The 16,542-nt window shown below is 40.2% G+C and overlaps 1 protein-coding gene across 2 annotated transcripts in view; it reads left to right on the forward strand.

The window, feature by feature from the left end:
• CREB5 (cAMP responsive element binding protein 5) overlaps positions 1-16,542 on the forward strand; it is a 244,479-nt gene that overhangs the window by 24,074 nt on the left and 203,863 nt on the right. For both annotated transcript variants that reach the window (XM_072328199.1, XM_072328198.1), the window contains 2 exons: positions 12,422-12,493; positions 16,102-16,195. In XM_072328199.1, the coding sequence (XP_072184300.1) occupies positions 12,440-12,493; positions 16,102-16,195 (148 nt within the window). In that variant the 5' untranslated portion in view covers positions 12,422-12,439. The remainder of the gene's footprint in view (positions 1-12,421; positions 12,494-16,101; positions 16,196-16,542) is intronic.

The following is a 16,542-nucleotide window of genomic DNA, read 5'->3' on the forward strand; positions in this document are numbered from 1 at the left end:
AATTGTATTAACATTGCCTTATCAACTCCTGCAAAATGGATTTTGCAGTCAGTCTTATCACATGTGTGAACAGAAGAGCTAGAATGGAATTATAAAATTCCCTAAAGTGTGCACTGAGGAAGAAACCTAAATATTTCCATAATTCTACACTCAAACGGTAACACAAACACCATCCTCAGAGTAATTTTTTCCTGTGGCTTCAGCTTATTTTATTATTATTATTATTATTTTTCACTGAAAAGAGGTTGCCAGAAGAAGTCATTAAGAAAAGAAGGCAGGAAGGTCTTGATTGAAAAATTAAGTACATAAGAAAGCAGTAGTCACTATCTGAAACTTCATAGAAATAGCCCTCTCTATGAAGAAAACCTAACCTTTGCCTATAGAGTTGCATAGTAAATTGTCAGGGAAAATTATCACAGCTAGAGTACACGGTTCCAATGGCCTTCATAGTATTAGCATGTACTTGGAAAGAGGAATCCTGTAGTAATACAGCTTTCTGAGAGCAACTCCTGACTCTCCTCAGATGCCTGATCTGAGGCAGGTGGTGCACTGTGAGGATCTGTTAAGCTCTTAGGGTGAAAGTTTCTTTCCAAAAGTGCTCTGTGTTTCCAAACACCAAAGCCATAACCCATAAACACTTGATTGGAAGCAGTCATTGATATTGCTAACCAAAAAAACCTGCCTTTGCAGGAATTCAGTTACCTCAATTGTATGGTTATGTTGTGATGACGATTGCTGCTGTAGCCTGGGTGCTGTGAGGTATAAGTAGACCCCTTCAGTTGATACAAGGCACCTAAAGCATGTTTGCTGTACAGGCAGGTAAACTGCAATAAGTTTGGTGTTTCTGTATGCAAATATTATTGGGTTGACTCTTTGGGCTTTCTGTGTATTGGATTGTATTATCTATAGCATTAGAAGATGTTAACCTTACATTCTGATTAATTTTGAAATAAGGGTATTTTTTCACTGTTCTGGTACAAATCTCAGTGAACTTTACTTCCTCCATGAGGGGTCAAAGGAATTATATATTCATACGCTTACTAGACCATCCAAAGAGCTTATGTAAGAAATACTCATTTTAGGAACTGTCAGTTTTATGTTGATAGCTTATTTTTTTTTTAAAAAATCAAACTTCTCATACAAAGAATTCATTATTCATGACTCTCTTCTCAGTAATTGAAAATGAGATAAATTGTATTAATTAAAAATGCAAAAATCAGGATCCGTCTGTGCTGTCCAGTCCCAAAAGAATGACCTTGTAGTTACAAAGTACGCTGCGGATATAAATACATATGTGTTTATGTCCTGGCTTTTCCATCAACTTTGCATGACTTGGGATCTATCGTGTCAGCTGGGATTTTAAAGAAGAGGCCACGGGTCTAACACACTTAAAGGTCACTGTGGTTAGTGAGATTTTGGGCATCTCCAGACTCTGTTTAGAAAATTCACACTTCAAATTTGTCCTCTTTATCTTCTTGTCTGTAATTTCAAAACAATATTACATCTGTGTAGGTAAGAATCCTGAGAGCAGAATGAGCAAAATAATGTGCATGTGTCTGACTTTTCCTTATTTGCTTGCTTTTTAAGATAAATATTCCCTAAAGGGGTATGATGCAAAGAAGGCGTGTGCAGCATGGCTTGAAATTGAAGTCCTTTTAAAGCATTTCTGATTGGACACCTAAAAAATGAAGGCAGTCAGTATCACTACTTGCTCTTGGAAACCTCAGCCAAGATTTTTTCATTTTTCCCAGAAGAGCTATGGCCAAGATGGCTGAGGCTTGAAAGCTGTGTATTTACATAAGCGCAAGTTACAAATCTGTGGTTTTTAGGGATGTTTGAATTTCACCGCTTTACACTTGCAGCATGTTACAAGTTGCTGTGAGTTGTTCGCAGATTGTGAATGTACAGCCTATGGAGAATTACTCCTTCCTTTGCCTCCTTCTTTTTTGGAAAGTCATATTTTTTCATGTCTGCTGGATTGTAGTATTCTTGTTTGAAGCTGTGGATAGGTCACTGCTAGAAATTAGTGGCTGGTAACTGACTGGGAATTGTTTCATCTCGATGCACGGCCTCCTTAATGGAGGCAATAATCCACCAGCCAGAAAAGATGCTTTCTTTAATGCAGTGTGGAAGTCTTTTTCAAGATGGGTTCTGGAGAGTTTCATCCTGAGACGTGTGTGCGGTCCTTTAGGAAGGAAAGAAACGTCAGGAGCATTCCCCACTGTTTGCATATGCATTTGCCTGCTGGCAGGTGCTGCTCAATTGATTCTGAAGAGCATGGTCACAGCCATGCTTGTCTTGGGGCTTCTCTAAGATGCTGCTGCTTGAACTGCCGTTTGGGAGTATGGATACAGGCAGGTTGTCGTTTCTCACTTTCACACAGCAGATGTACTGCAGGGTGCAGCTTGTGTCACAGGCTAGGAGGTGTGAACACATTGTGAGTACCTCTGGATGCTTTTCCTTTTCACCCAAATGCTGGGGAAGGTTGGGATCACTGCTTCCATGCTCAGGGGAGGCAGACACGTGAGAAAAAGTCTTCAGAGACCTCATTTAGACCCTCTTCAGTGGGAGAAGAGTGTCAGTATGGCTGAGGTTTCAGAGCCACCACTGTACATGGCTCACTTCAGGCTCCAGGCCTTAGTGATGGCTCCTGCTTTCACAACACCTCAGAAGCAGTCACAGATGAGTATGGCTTCCCTTCCTGGTGATATCTGCAGCTCCCTGGGGACTGCAGGGGGCTGTGTTGGGGCCACTGTTCCAGCCTCAGAAGGCCCACGTGTGCCACTAAACTCCTCCACGAGGAGGATGCTGGGCAGGTGTCCAGCTCCTGACTTCCTAAGAAGAGTGATCCTCCTCAGGAAGCAAAACGTGTTTCATACAGTGGTGGTTGGGCAATGCCGTCTCGATAAGATCCTGAACAAGCTGCGAAGGGCCCAATTTGTTGATGGTATCTGCAGCAGATTCTAATTTGTTGGCGATACCTGCAGTACACACAACCCACGACTGCTGGTGTACCTTCAGGTTCTCCAGCAGATACAGACTAAAATACCTGGCCTCAAAAAGGGCTTTGTTTAACTTTCTGAAGCTGCACTTTTGGTCCATAGTTATAGTTGTTTCGGCAGGGTGAAAGCCTCTAGTCTGAAGAAGGAGCTGGTTGTAACCTGTAACAGGGCCACAGGAATACAGGAGCTCTCACTTTAATATCTGCAACTTCTCTTAGTATATTTTTTTTTCTAAGCTGCTGATAAGATTGAGAAAAACCTTGCTTACTTCTTATGGCCCTTTTAAAGTCTAGTAGTGTTGTGCTACACGAGGATGAAGTGGAAAGAGCTTTTAAACTTAATTCCAAAATTCAAAGACTCTTATTTTAACAGTAGGATGACTCCATCGTTGTGTTCATAAAAGCACACAGAAGAGCCTAAATCCAAATGAAACTCAGCTGAAATTGGTCGTTAAGCTGCTGTCAGTAAATCTCGTTACAGGATGGTGAGAAACTAAGAGTGTCTGAAGATAAGGGTTATGTAGTGGAGATTTCCAGTAGTAGTTTTGCACATTTGCAGTTCGAAGTGCTGCAGATCAGTTTGCCCTTGATGGCTAGGGCTGAAGAGAAGAGTCTTCAGTTTTTAATGTCTATGACTTTCTTGTGCTGAGTGCTGCCTGAGGGGACGTGCGAGCTGCCAGTGTTCCCAGCAGAGATTTGTTACCCCAGAGGATTTTATCTTTCACTAAGAACAGTGAATGCTGAGGCTTGATTCAGGAATTCTGGTCATTTTGAAGAAAGAGAAGTTCGCAACTATAAAAAAAAAATCCTTACAAAATTTAATTATGAAAGGGTGAAAGTTAATAATTAATGGCTTGTAGCAGAGTTATTAATGGCCTCATTTTTCTGTGTAATGAAAGTCTTAAGTTGTCCTGTGTGTTAGTTATGAAGCCAAAAAAAAAAGTAAAAAGCAAGATTGATCTTAATTTCAAATTATTTTAAATACATGGAATTGCAAAATTGTATCTATAAAGTGTAGAAAGTTGGTTTACAGAGATCTAGTTTAAGGATTATTTTATATAATAAAATGGAAGGGGAATTTGGGCTGGCTGAATTTTCAAAGCCCATCTTGAAGCCCCTAACTGCTTCTGGTATGAAAGTCAGCTAAGCAGCTTTGTGTTATTGTTTCCCCCAGGATGTCTTTTATGCTTTCTTTTTTTCTTCCTTCCCTTTGGAAGTCCAAGTGTTTATTTGCATGCAAGGTAGGTGAATTCTTTTATCTATTTGTGTATCATAAACCAAAGCAATTAGCATACTGCAGTTACAGTACACTTAAAAAACAAAACAACCCTTCAAAACCCTCAGTCAATATTATTCCTGGAGGGAAAACTCTTAATTAAATTGTATGCAAACTATAACAATAGGCAAAGTTGTTTGGTGTTTAATAATAACTGTTGGGGGCGGGAAGGGAGGAGGGGGAGCGAGGGGGAAAGAGGGAAAAAAGTAACTGTAGCATGGAGCTTTGCATGCCATTAACCCAAGGATAGAAATGAGGTCAGCCTTTGAAGGGACAGACAACATGCTTATCTGCCAACATTGGAAAGTCCCAAAAGATTAGCTTATTTGCCAGATGTTACTGGGAGTTCATCATTGACACCCTCTATTTCATGGGCTTCATTTCTTGCCAAAGTTGCAGTTGCCTTTTCTGCCCTTCATAGGCTTCCTGTAGATCTTCTCCAGTACATCGCACTCGAATTTTTCCTTGGAGTTGTTGTGTGTTGTGTTTTTTTAATTTTTTTTTTTTTACTTCACAGCATTAGGCATGATAAACCATCTTAACTTGCGAAGATGATCTGCAGACTCTTTGTTTTCCTTTCATACACCCACGATAAAGCTCTTGGCATAAGAACTACTGACAAGAAGCATAGCAGCTTCCACAGCTCTGGGAATGGCGCCGTGCTTGTGAAAGGGTTTGCAGAAGATAGAGGACCCACCTCACTTAACACTATTAACCTTTGGGAGATGAGTGAAAATTGGGGCAGACTGACAAGCCATGCGTTTTCTGTCCTTTTTCCCTTTTCCTGGCAAATAGCTGTAGATACAATTCTAAGCATCCTGTACTTAGTGATTAGTAACTCACTAGGGCATCACATATTGCATTGCAGTGGTGTTAAGTGTGTAACCCTCTAAAAACCTAGTAATGAGAGAGCAGGTGCAATTGGATCTGTGTTAATAATGTCTGTAAGAGTCTGGAATGGAGTTCTCTGCATGTATCTTCTCCTTTAAATCTTGTGTTTGCTGGTAAATATTGATTTCAGCTAATGGTGGTTTTAACTTCTATGTGCATGTTCTGTGCCCCAAGGGACCATGTCCCAAACAGGGAGAAGCCAAGACTTGCTCATAAAGAAAGAACAGAGCAAATACATTTTTCGTTTAAAACACTAGCTCTTAGTGTTTGTCTCTTGAAGCAAGATTCCTGCCACAGCTGTTACTGTAGTTTTTTGCAGTTCTTCCCGCCTCTCTTTGTGCAGAACAATTTGAGATGGACGGTGACTTATGTAGACAGAGATATTATCACCACTCTGAACAACCAATCAAAGGTTGATTGACTCTTTGAGATAGTAGAGTTTTCTTCAGACTATTTAAGGTGTCTTTTTGAATCCTTCTCTAAGATAGATTTTCTCCCCTCCTTTCTCTCTTCCTTTCTCTCTCCCTTTCTGCCTTCCTTTCTCCCTCCCTTTATCTCTTTCTCTCTTTTTACTATCCCAAGACCCACAGCAGTTTAAATCTTCTAGAATAAGCACTTAAGTTGAACACCTAATGGGATAGTTATTCATGTTGGGATAAATGTGAAATCGACTAGCCATAGACACTTGACATTCTCCTTAACATTTGGCATGTTGCATCTGTAGACTCAGATTTTGGTTTTGTTTAGCAGGTCTGGGCTTTTCCAGCAGCAAAGAAGCTTGCAGAAAAACTAATTGTAGGTAAAACAGAGAAGTGATACAAGTGTCATTTCTGTCTGCCAGTGTGTGAAATGTTCATGGTCAAACAGTGACTTTTCCTTGCATTGCCTGTGTTTGTGGTTATATTGCTACAGCCTGTGTTGCTGCTGCTGCATGTGCTGTGAAGCAAACCTCTGCATTGTCAGCAAAGTTGCAGTCAGGTCTTGTGCTGTTTCAAACTAGTAACGAGGGAAAGCAGGTATTACGGCTGTAATCAGTGGGGGACAGTTGCAAAGCTACAAGCTTGGAAAGCTTCCAGGGGAGGCAGTCCCTACTTGGTCAGTTGCAGAGTGTAAAAGAACCATAATATTCCTGGAAGTGCTTTTCCAGAGTTGAAGTAATAGATATCTTTCCCTATAAAGATCTGATTTAACCTATAGAATACTTCTGTGCTGAGATAACTTTCATGAACTTTTAAGTCCTTTTTTTTTATTTTTTATTTTTTATTATTTTTTTTATTTTTTTAATTTGCTCTCCACTTTTGTTCTCCTATTTCCTTTTATTTTGTCTTCTATTGCTTGTGCTTAATAACCCCATGGTTATTTCCATAAGACAGCAAATCCTCTACACCAAGAAAATCCATGCTGGATTTCACATACTGATGTGGAGAGCCTAGGAAATGACTATTGATAATCTAAACTTGTGCTCATCCAGTACTGAGGACAAGTTGTGCCCTCTACCAAATGTTCCTGTCTTGATTGGTTGGAATACAGTGTTGGGCTCTAACTGCTGTTACATGGGAAGACAGCAGGCCAACTGCTCTCTATTTTGAGTTTATTTTTCAGAACTATCCTTTTACTTTCTTCCTCTTTCCTTTGTTCTGTACCCAGAGGTCTGCAGGCCTCATTTCCACTATCTTCTTCCACCTCATTTCCACTTGTGGCTCCTTGTCCTCTGCCCTTTTGGGGCTCTGCTTTCCCCCAGTTTCCCTGCTCCTTGACTCTTGAGTTTTTCAAACTTTATTCTTTCTCCCTTTGGAAACTTCCTATCTTTGTTTCCCTTTTCTGCTTGGTTACCCTCAGCTCTATTTCTTCTCTCGTTCTTTAGAAGAAAGCAGAAGATCTGCAAGAGACACTTATTTGGTTTTCCTTGATTGCAGAAACTGTTTTACAGTGGCCAAATGCTGAGTGGGGAAGTGAGAACACTTCTGCCTCTGTCGATCTGGAGACAGATGGGTATACCTGGAAGAGAGAGAGATGGGGAAAGCCTTTAGACTGTTGGGGAACCTTCCCAGAACTGAGTTTTGTTCATACAGGCAATAAACAAACTGAGGAACTGTTTTAAAAGAACAGGGTGTTTGGCAAGTATGAAAATGCAGTCTTTTTGGTACTCTGTTTGAAGCTGATCCTAAAGTATACTGCTGACCAGCACAGGTGGCAGGAGACATCCATACCAGCAAGGCACCCTGTGCCACACAGATGGTGATCTCTGCTGCCAGCCATGGGGATGGAACCCAGTGCCACTCGCTGTTGAGGCAATTCACACATCAACCACTTTTTGAGAGCACTCCATTCTGCCTGAAGATTTATGGGGCTCTCCTTTTTTAAAACAAATGAATAAAGGCCCAAGCTGAGTGTTTTTCCACATATAAATGTCATAAATGTAATGACAAAGACTTCACTGGAGTACCAGTGAGGGCTCAAGCCCCAGCTCAAATGTGTATCACATTAAAGGCCTTCTTGGGGACTCCAGACACAAATTACTTTCCAGCATCCAGAACCATTTGGAAATGCTTTAATCCTGAAACTGGAGGGGAGGGGGGGTTCTAATGGAAATGCTGACAGACCCTCTGTTGTAGCAGCTGGAGCGGGCAGGGCCGTGATAATGAGCCCTGTATGTGTGCATGTGGAAAGCATGATGCTAGCCTTAAAAACAAGCACTTCCACTGGGCGCTCCACAAAGATGAAAACACCATGCACCGTTTCAGCACAACAATACTTAACTTTGGTTTGCTCATGCAGGGGCATACTGGGAACAACTGTAGGCATTAACCCTGCGCGTGCTACACTTCCAAAACCAACAAGTCATAATAGCGTTTGCAATAACCCTGTAATTATCTGTAAATAGTCCCGTGCTGAAGAGCTGCCACTAGCATTTTAAAATGCTGCATACATCGATGGTGTGCTTTGATATTCACAAGTGCACCATAACTACATCTCCTCTCACTTCTTGTACACTGTGGCCGTGACCCTAAGAAATAGGTGATGCTTCATTTATCGCTCATGTCTCTGCATAGTGGCTGCAGATTTTGTGCTTGTGTTTAGCAATTTCAGTGACCTGGGTCACAGCAGCCTGAAGAAACCTGTCCTGCAAACGTGCCCAGGTGATTAATTTCAACAAACAGGTTGCTCATATGAGCATAATTACTCACTCGTGCAAATGACAGGATTGGTGCTCTGACCTGTACCAGGCACATGGTAGTACACCTCCCCACCGGTTCTTTTTCACTGTTAATCAGAGGACTGAAAACCTTGCAACGTTTAGACAGCTTGAGGTTGGAGGCTGAAATGTCACTTTTAAAAGAGGGTTAAAAAGGTCGCACAGCTGCAAATAATAATAGCCCAATGAAAATCAGACTCTTACTGCAGCCCACTTCAAGAATAACATTGAAACAGGAAACAAGCCTGCTTGATGTTTTTACCAGTAAGGCAATAAGATTACTGCTGAGTTTAAAAAGGGGGAGAGGGAGTCAGAAAGGACTGTGTTTTCTTGGCATCCATTGTTAGAAGTATTTTTCTGATCCAAAAGGGATGGTTGTGCGCTTCTGCTTGAAGAGTGTAAGGGCACGGGGTGCTTCCCCTCGATGCTGCTGGGAGGGGATCTAACTCGTTTCTGTGCTCCGAGAGTGGTTTTGTTTCTTCTGTTTGCTTTATATTTCTTCTTGTATGCCTCACTGCAGGCTTCAGTTTTATCATTTACAATAAAAAATGTTTAGAAGCATCTTATGCAGAAATCAAGCAATAGAAGAACATGTTGGCTTGCTGCAGTGCTTACTTTCTCATAGATGTGGTATGGCTTGGAGGAATCTTTCTATGTTTCTTCTATATTTTTGTTTATTTATTTTATAGCTGGAATACCTTAGCTGTTTCTGAGCAGGGTGATATTTCAGAAGAGTGGCAGGCTACAACAGTGTAGCAGATTTCCTCGCTTCTATATTCAGCCAATAAGGCTCTTTACATGGTCACAATAGGGCAATAAATGCTGACAGATGTTGTTAACATCTCTATTAAAATTCAACCCCCTTTTCTGCTGCATTAAGCATTCATATCTATTGTTAATAACACCAGGGCTAATGCAGACAAATCAACATTATTGCTCACTTATGTTTGTAACTCTTATATATCTCTTTGAAGAGGCCATGCAGTTGCGATAGGCTGTTATCAATAAATGAATACAAATAAGGCAGAGCAATTCTTAACCTTTTCAGTCATCACAGATTTGCCTGATATTCTTTGTGTGCATTCATTGTGGCAGTCATGTGTAGTACTGTGAAAGGTGCGTGAGTGTAACTTGAATATTTAAGACCCTAAAGGTTAATAAGCGCCTTAATTTAGATGGAAAGGTTGCTGTGATTTATTTTTATTAGGTGCAGTAGATATGTTGCCATTGGTTGTGTGATTTCCTTCGTACATGCTGAACCACCTGCACAGGCTGTAGGAGAAGGGGACTTGAGTTGTATGGCCCTGCACACTTTCTCTAGAGGCAGCAAGCAGCTTCTTTCACTCATTTACTCTTCTAAGTGAGTCAACGTAATTACAGCCACAACCGCAGTGATGGTGTTAGATATGAATTCTGCGTAGTGCAACTTGACTTGAGGGCATCTGATAACTTGTTTTATGGGTCAAGTCACACGAGGCAGTATCCCGGAGGGCATACATGATAGGGCCATTCTGGATTATTTATTTTGTTTTCTTTTTCTTAACATTAGCCTCTAAAATAGTCTGCAAAGACTGGTTCTGGGGAACTGGCAATTGCTCATACCTTTGTGGTAAAAAATTACTTGATGTTGAATCCTTCTTGAAGTACTGAGAATAAAATCCAAGTCCATGTTTCCCTCAGTCAATTCCAACACTCCAGATGCTGATGTGCACCATGTGTACTATTTTGGTGCTTGCCCCATGTTGTCTACCTAGATAACCCTGGTAATTATATAGTTGTATGAATTTATGGATTTAGGGATTAAATCGCAGTGCTCAGAGAGAGCAAAGAAGTCTTATGTGTTCAGTACTCAATTAGAAAACAAAATCCAAATAATTTATGGCAACATATTAAAATTCACTTGGACGCTTGGGACCAGAATTGTTGCTCTCTGTTTTCTCTAACTGAGTACCATCTATTGTTCTGCTATTGAAAATGCAGTTGTCACTGTCCCCTGAGGAGGGGAGGAAGAGGTAACATAAACATTTGGCAGAGCTTCAGTTGCAGGAGTAATTGAGATCTCAGATAAAGCCTTTTTTTCCCTTTTTATTCTGTGAAAAGGTCTTTAGGAAAGACAACATTGCAGGGTCACATACCATAAATAGAGGTGGATTTAAAAATCAAACTAGCTGGGGGTTTTGTTTTTGTTTTTGTGGGGGTTTGTTTGTTTTGTCAGTTATCTCTCTGCTGGCTGTTTCTGTTCGGCAGGATAGCATTAATTCTGAGATCTTTTATTGCTTCACCTCTGAAGAGCCTGTCTATGCATGGACTGGAACTGAAATAGCTGAAATTAGAAGTAACTTTACACTTTAAGTTATTTTAATGTAAGTCTTGATGTAAACACGCTCTTTCATTTCTGATTATGAGTGTCCTATTTCAGTTTAACAGAGATGTAAGTTAAATCAAAACAGGATATGAATAATCTTGAGGGAGTAAATCAGGTACAACTGTAGCTATTTCAGTTCTAGCTGGATAGCTGAGCTGGGGTCTTCCTTACCACCTGATTGTATTTGGTTCAATGAATCGTCTGTCTTAGGCCACATTTTGGTGGAGATATTTGTATCAAGAAAACTAGTTGGTGCTAATCAGTTGATCACATTGAGGGGCAGGATCCTTGCAGAGGGTAAAGGTGAAATGAAATAGGAATGGGAGTCAGTGGAGGTGGTAAAGGAAGCTCTGTTGAATATCTTTTCTTTTTTGGGGCGTAGGTAGGAAATATACTCTTAGTCCACTGCTGTCCACTGGAGTAAACTATAATAAAAAAGAAATAGTTATCGTCCAAAAGTTTTGTTGCTACAGGAAACTTACATTACTGAAGATAATCGCTATAATTACAGGTCTGGGCTGATGTTTGAGTTAACAGTACCTTTGTTGTTTGCTCTTGGAAATAACGTCTACCTAATAACAAGATTAAGTGTGGTTAAAATATTCCTGGTAACCAGAAGTGACACACTGATTTTAGAGATTGATGGCAAAATAGACTAATTTTAGTACTTGTACGGTACATTCTTGTGGCTTTAGGATCAATTTCTGCTTCTCTACTAAGATACTCATTTTTGTTCTATAAGAGATTCACACAAACACAACTCTAATATTTGTGTCAGTGGGGTTATGGTGAGACTGAATTTTAAGGGATTTAAAGCCAAAGTCATAGATGGTGCTCTAAGGTGGGTCAGCTATTTCCAAATCGTAGTGCCAATTGTAACAACAGGCTCCAAAGATTTAGCAAGAAGAGATTTGTTTATTTTAAGTCCTATGCCGTTGCTAACAAATGATTTTTGCTCATGCTGGTCAGGGCCACACCGGGAATATTGACCCAAATCAGCCGCATCGCTGCCTTCTGAGGGCAAACGCTTTCTTCTTGCCATGTTTACTTAAGACCCAGGAGCTCTTCCCCAGGCTTTGGAGCTTAATTATGGGTCTGGGACTGCTACGGTGAAGTTGCAGTTTTAGTCAAAGCTTCTGGAGCTCCTTAAGATCTAGTTGATCTTTTTAAGGGTGTTGATGCATCTTAGTCTGGTTCATATCCAGAGCCTGCATATAATATATTTAAGTTATGAATACTGAACAATATGGGCAAAGAACTTCAAAAAGTGGTCTCTTTCTCAGAAATAACCTAGACGTCTGGTTTTAATGTTGTTCAGGAGGAACTGAAGAAGGAAAGGTAAAAACCTTTAATTCGGGATATTTCTGAGCAGACACGGTCTTATCTAATAACAACATTGAACATATGCTTTTTCTCTGAGGTGGGATTTCTGCTTCTAAAGCCTAATGGACATTCTTTTCTTTCTTCAGAGAAAATGTATGCTCAGGAAGGAGTAATTAGAGCTTAGACTTAGGGAGCCTGCTAAGTATTAGCAAATGCAGTACTGTAAGGATGAAACTTTGCTTTTTTCTGGGGGGGATTTTGAAATAAAAACAAAAACTGTCAAGATTGCACGTTGCATATATTCGTGATATTTAGAATGCATATATTCATAGGTTCCCTTTCTTTCCCCTTCCCCCTTTTAACATGTAGATTTATGAGGAATCAAAGATGAACTTGGAGCAGGAGAGGCCTTTTGTCTGCAGTGCCCCAGGCTGCTCACAGGTGAGTGGAGTCAGCGGTGATATTAATTGAGTCCTCAGCACTAGCTCTGGCTTGCATAATGCCTCCTGATATATTAGCACTTGTCTAATAATAATGTAGGTTGTTTTTTTTAAAGTCCTTCCTGCCCCTCAATTCCCTCCTTGCTCCACGTGATGTTACTAAAAAATATTTAAGGTAGACATAACATCCATTTAAGAGTGAGTTGGTAGAATGCTTCTCAAGCTTCTTCTGTGCCTTCCCTTGTCCCCTAATTTTTCAAGCCAGCTATTGCAAATTCCTTAATGGCTAGTATGAGGGGACACACTAAGCGACATGCATTTGTCTTTTTTCTGCTCGTATGTAGGATGCAATATGTTATGCTTCTTACTATATTGATACTGAATTGAATTTCTCCTGATGTTTCTAAATACTTAAATACAACACTATTTTTTTTTATTTTTTTTTTTAAATCTTGGTGAGATTTACTCTACTAAATATTCTCCATTGAAAATGCAGCCTATAGATGAATTCTGCCCCAGGATGCACATGTGGGATTCCTGTTGACTGGCAACCTGCCATGTGCTTCTGAGGATATAATCTGACCTGTAACATGAGATGTTTTATTAAAAAAATCCACAAAAAAAACAACAAAAAACCCCAACAACCTGAAGTGACAAGGATTTAACCTGCTAAGCTGTTTAATTTGACTTATGGATTTCTTCTGCAGAACCAATACCATCATCTCTTCCTGTTCAGTGCCAAGGGAAGTTCCATGTGTGGCACTTCCCATCCTAATTGGTTTAGTGAAGATCTTGCAGGGAAAACTTTGAGGCAAAGACATATTTTGTGCTTTTGCCACAGGCTTCCTGTATGCATCTGTTTTAAGTGATTTAGCTTACCATTTCTCAGATTCCTCGTCTCTTAATGAGGGTAATATTTCCCTCTATATTGAAGGTTTTCAGCTGGCTCATATTTTTACAATCCCGTAGGTTCTTGGGGTGAAACAATGGGCTAACAAAGTACTATGTGAGTATTACCAGAGTGTAGGCATTTCTGTCAGCAGCTGAACTAAGAAAAAGGAGAATTCTGAGATCCTTTGAATGAAGGCTGAGCAGCTTTGCTGTTTCTCTAAATGGGAGCCTTTCTGTAGATGCTGGATTGCATCTTTCTGATTGTCCCTCTGACCAAGGCCCTCCACAGGCAGAGTTAAGCTCCCACTGGACTATTCTGTCACAGAGATAGTATAATAATATCTGAGTCTTATGGTCAAAGTTGAACTTTTTATTGAATTCTTAAACAAACTTCCACTCAAGTCAGTGGACTTAAGTGTTTTCAGTCAGTGGAGGGGAGATATAAGCTCATTTAGGCGCTCAGAGGCATTATTTTGTTGTATGCGGTTGCGATTTGGGAAGGCAGTAAGTGTAGGTGTGACTACATCATAAGAAGCATTTAATTTCCCATTCTGAAGCATGATCTCTGATTGCTGTGAATGAGGAATCGATAAGAGTATGTGCTGTAGCACTGCTATCCAGCCAAGATGCCGGATGGCTTCTTCACCACCAGTGAGTGTAGATGTGCATCTGAGGATGCTGATGTTCTGCCTAAGAAAGTAGTTTACTGAAAAAAGAATCAAGAACCTGGGCTGGAGGGATAGTTTCATCTCATTCACATGAAACCCCCTTTAAGCTTGGCTGCTTTTACTTTGGAGACAAAGTTTAGTGTTCCATGAAGGGAAATATTTCTATTTATTTATTTATTTATTTGTTCTCTCACAATTTCACTGAGCAAAAGTCTTTCACAAATTCCGTTTGTTTTTAACATAAATTTCTAGTGCTCTGTTTCTTCCAGATGAGTAAGCAATGAATCAGCATTTCACAGTGAGGAAAAGGTCCAGAGGTATTTTTTTTTTCCAGGGAACTCATTTCCATTGCTTTAAAAAGCTGCCTTTAATATATAATATAGCTTAGAGTATATATATATATATATATATATATACATATGTATATATGTGTAATCGGGTTATCTAGATTTATCTGTGATAGAGGCTGCTGCCCCTAGAAGGGGAGAAATGAACAAAAACAACGGCAGCAATCTAGGGAAAGAAATTATTTTACTAAATACGAGACACAATATGATACAATATAACTACAACTACTATATCAAACAAGGCAGAGAAAAAGAAAGAGAGAAAAAAGAGTCCCGGAGAACCGGGGGCCTACTGCAATCTCTAGGCGACAGGCTGGAACGTTGCTGATAGAGCGAGACGGCAGGGATGGAGCGCTCCAAAGCGATAGACAGGGCGAAAAGAGGGACGTTCCAGCCTGGGAGCGAGATTATATGTGTGTCCTCCTCCTCTGGTGATTCATCTCTGACCGCGTTGTCCCCTGGGATATGTAGTTTCCTCCAAGGGCTGAGTACTCGGGATGCTGCCATTCCACAGATCTGGAGCATGAACCTTCCACACTTCCGCATACCCTCTGTTACACTTCCACATACCCTCTGTTACACTTCCACATACCCTCTATTACACTTCCACATACCCTCTGTTACACTTCCACATACCCTCTGTTACACTTCCACATACCCTCTGTTACACTTTCTTATACCACCAAAACAGTTCATACCGCACATGGTGTCATGATGTAGAATATTGACAGCACAAAACCATGACAATATGTATTTCCCCAAGCCATGGTGAAACACCTCTTGCTCTTTACTAGTCCTGAAGTCAACCTGTTAAAACTACTACAGTAGTTAGCATCAAAGTTCTGCAGATGCACTTAGTGAAGGGAACTTAACTGAATTTTAACTTAGCAAACTATGTATTCAAATGTTCCAACATCTTCCAGCTTTCTCTCCTTTGTCCTGATCAAAATGAGCTGTTTGTTGTAAAATACTGCTATCAGATCCTATTAGCACACCTATTAATTGCATACAAAACAGAGCACTTCTCTGCCTGACAAAAGGGAGGAAGATAATTTAGTATTGTAAAGGAGCATCAATAATTGTAAGGTACTTAGCACCTTTGCATGGACAGTTTGATGTTAGTGTATTGGTTTTCCACAAATAAAAAAACATTTTGCCTGAATGCTTCTAGGTAGGGAAGAGCTGGCTTTTATGAGCATTTTTATGGCTGTTCAGGAGATAGGTTGCAGAAAGACACAAAAGCAGAAAAATCCAGTGAAGTGATTTAAGATATGCTCATTACTTTGCATTTGCTGTGGGCTAAAAGCATACACAATAGCAGTTATCACAGTTCCTCAGGCACGTGGTGATTTGTACAGATGTGGTAGTGGAGTGTGTGTCCGAGACTCTTATAACCCCAAACTTGATCTTGCAGCATTTTAAAGCAAATGCATGACCCCTCACTGTTTGTAACCCCAGTGAATCCTGCATATGTTTCTAAGGAGAGTACTGATAGTTGTTCCTTATGCTCACTTGCATTTACAAAATAGTCTATGGCTGTTCTTGTGCCATTTCTGGTAGGATCCATTTCTTTCAAACTCTCGTTTGTAAAATTCTGACTAATGCCAAAAGTTTATTAGAGAATTAAATTCTTTTTTTTTTTTTTTTTTTTTTTTTTTTTTTTTTTTTTTTCCTTTCTTCCTCTCTCTGTGTTTGCCTGACAGCGATTTCCAACAGAGGATCATCTGATGATTCACAGGCACAAACATGAAATGACTTTGAAGTTTCCTTCAATAAAAACAGATAATATGTTATCAGGTAAGAAGACATGAATTCAAGAGTCAAGATAACTATTCAGATGATGTTAAAAGTATGACTTCTACTGGAGAGCTGGTGGCAAAATACCTCTGAGGTTGTTCTTTTCTTCTTTAAAAAAAAAAAAGCTCCAATGAAATAACAAGTAGAGGTAAAATAAGCTACAATGTGTATCTTTGGACAAAAAGATGGCTGCCGTTCTTAATGCCATCCCACAGGTATGGCAAAAGAGGAAAGGAGATTGTTGAACCTCAGCCACGCTGGCAGCTCTATCAGTGACTCCCTTGTCAACATGCCAATGAAATACGGGCACTTAAGTGCATGTCACCTGGGAGCCAGCAGTGAGTGTG

This window comes from Excalfactoria chinensis, chromosome 2, assembly GCF_039878825.1.
Source record: "Excalfactoria chinensis isolate bCotChi1 chromosome 2, bCotChi1.hap2, whole genome shotgun sequence".
Classification (NCBI taxonomy): domain Eukaryota; kingdom Metazoa; phylum Chordata; class Aves; order Galliformes; family Phasianidae; genus Excalfactoria; species Excalfactoria chinensis.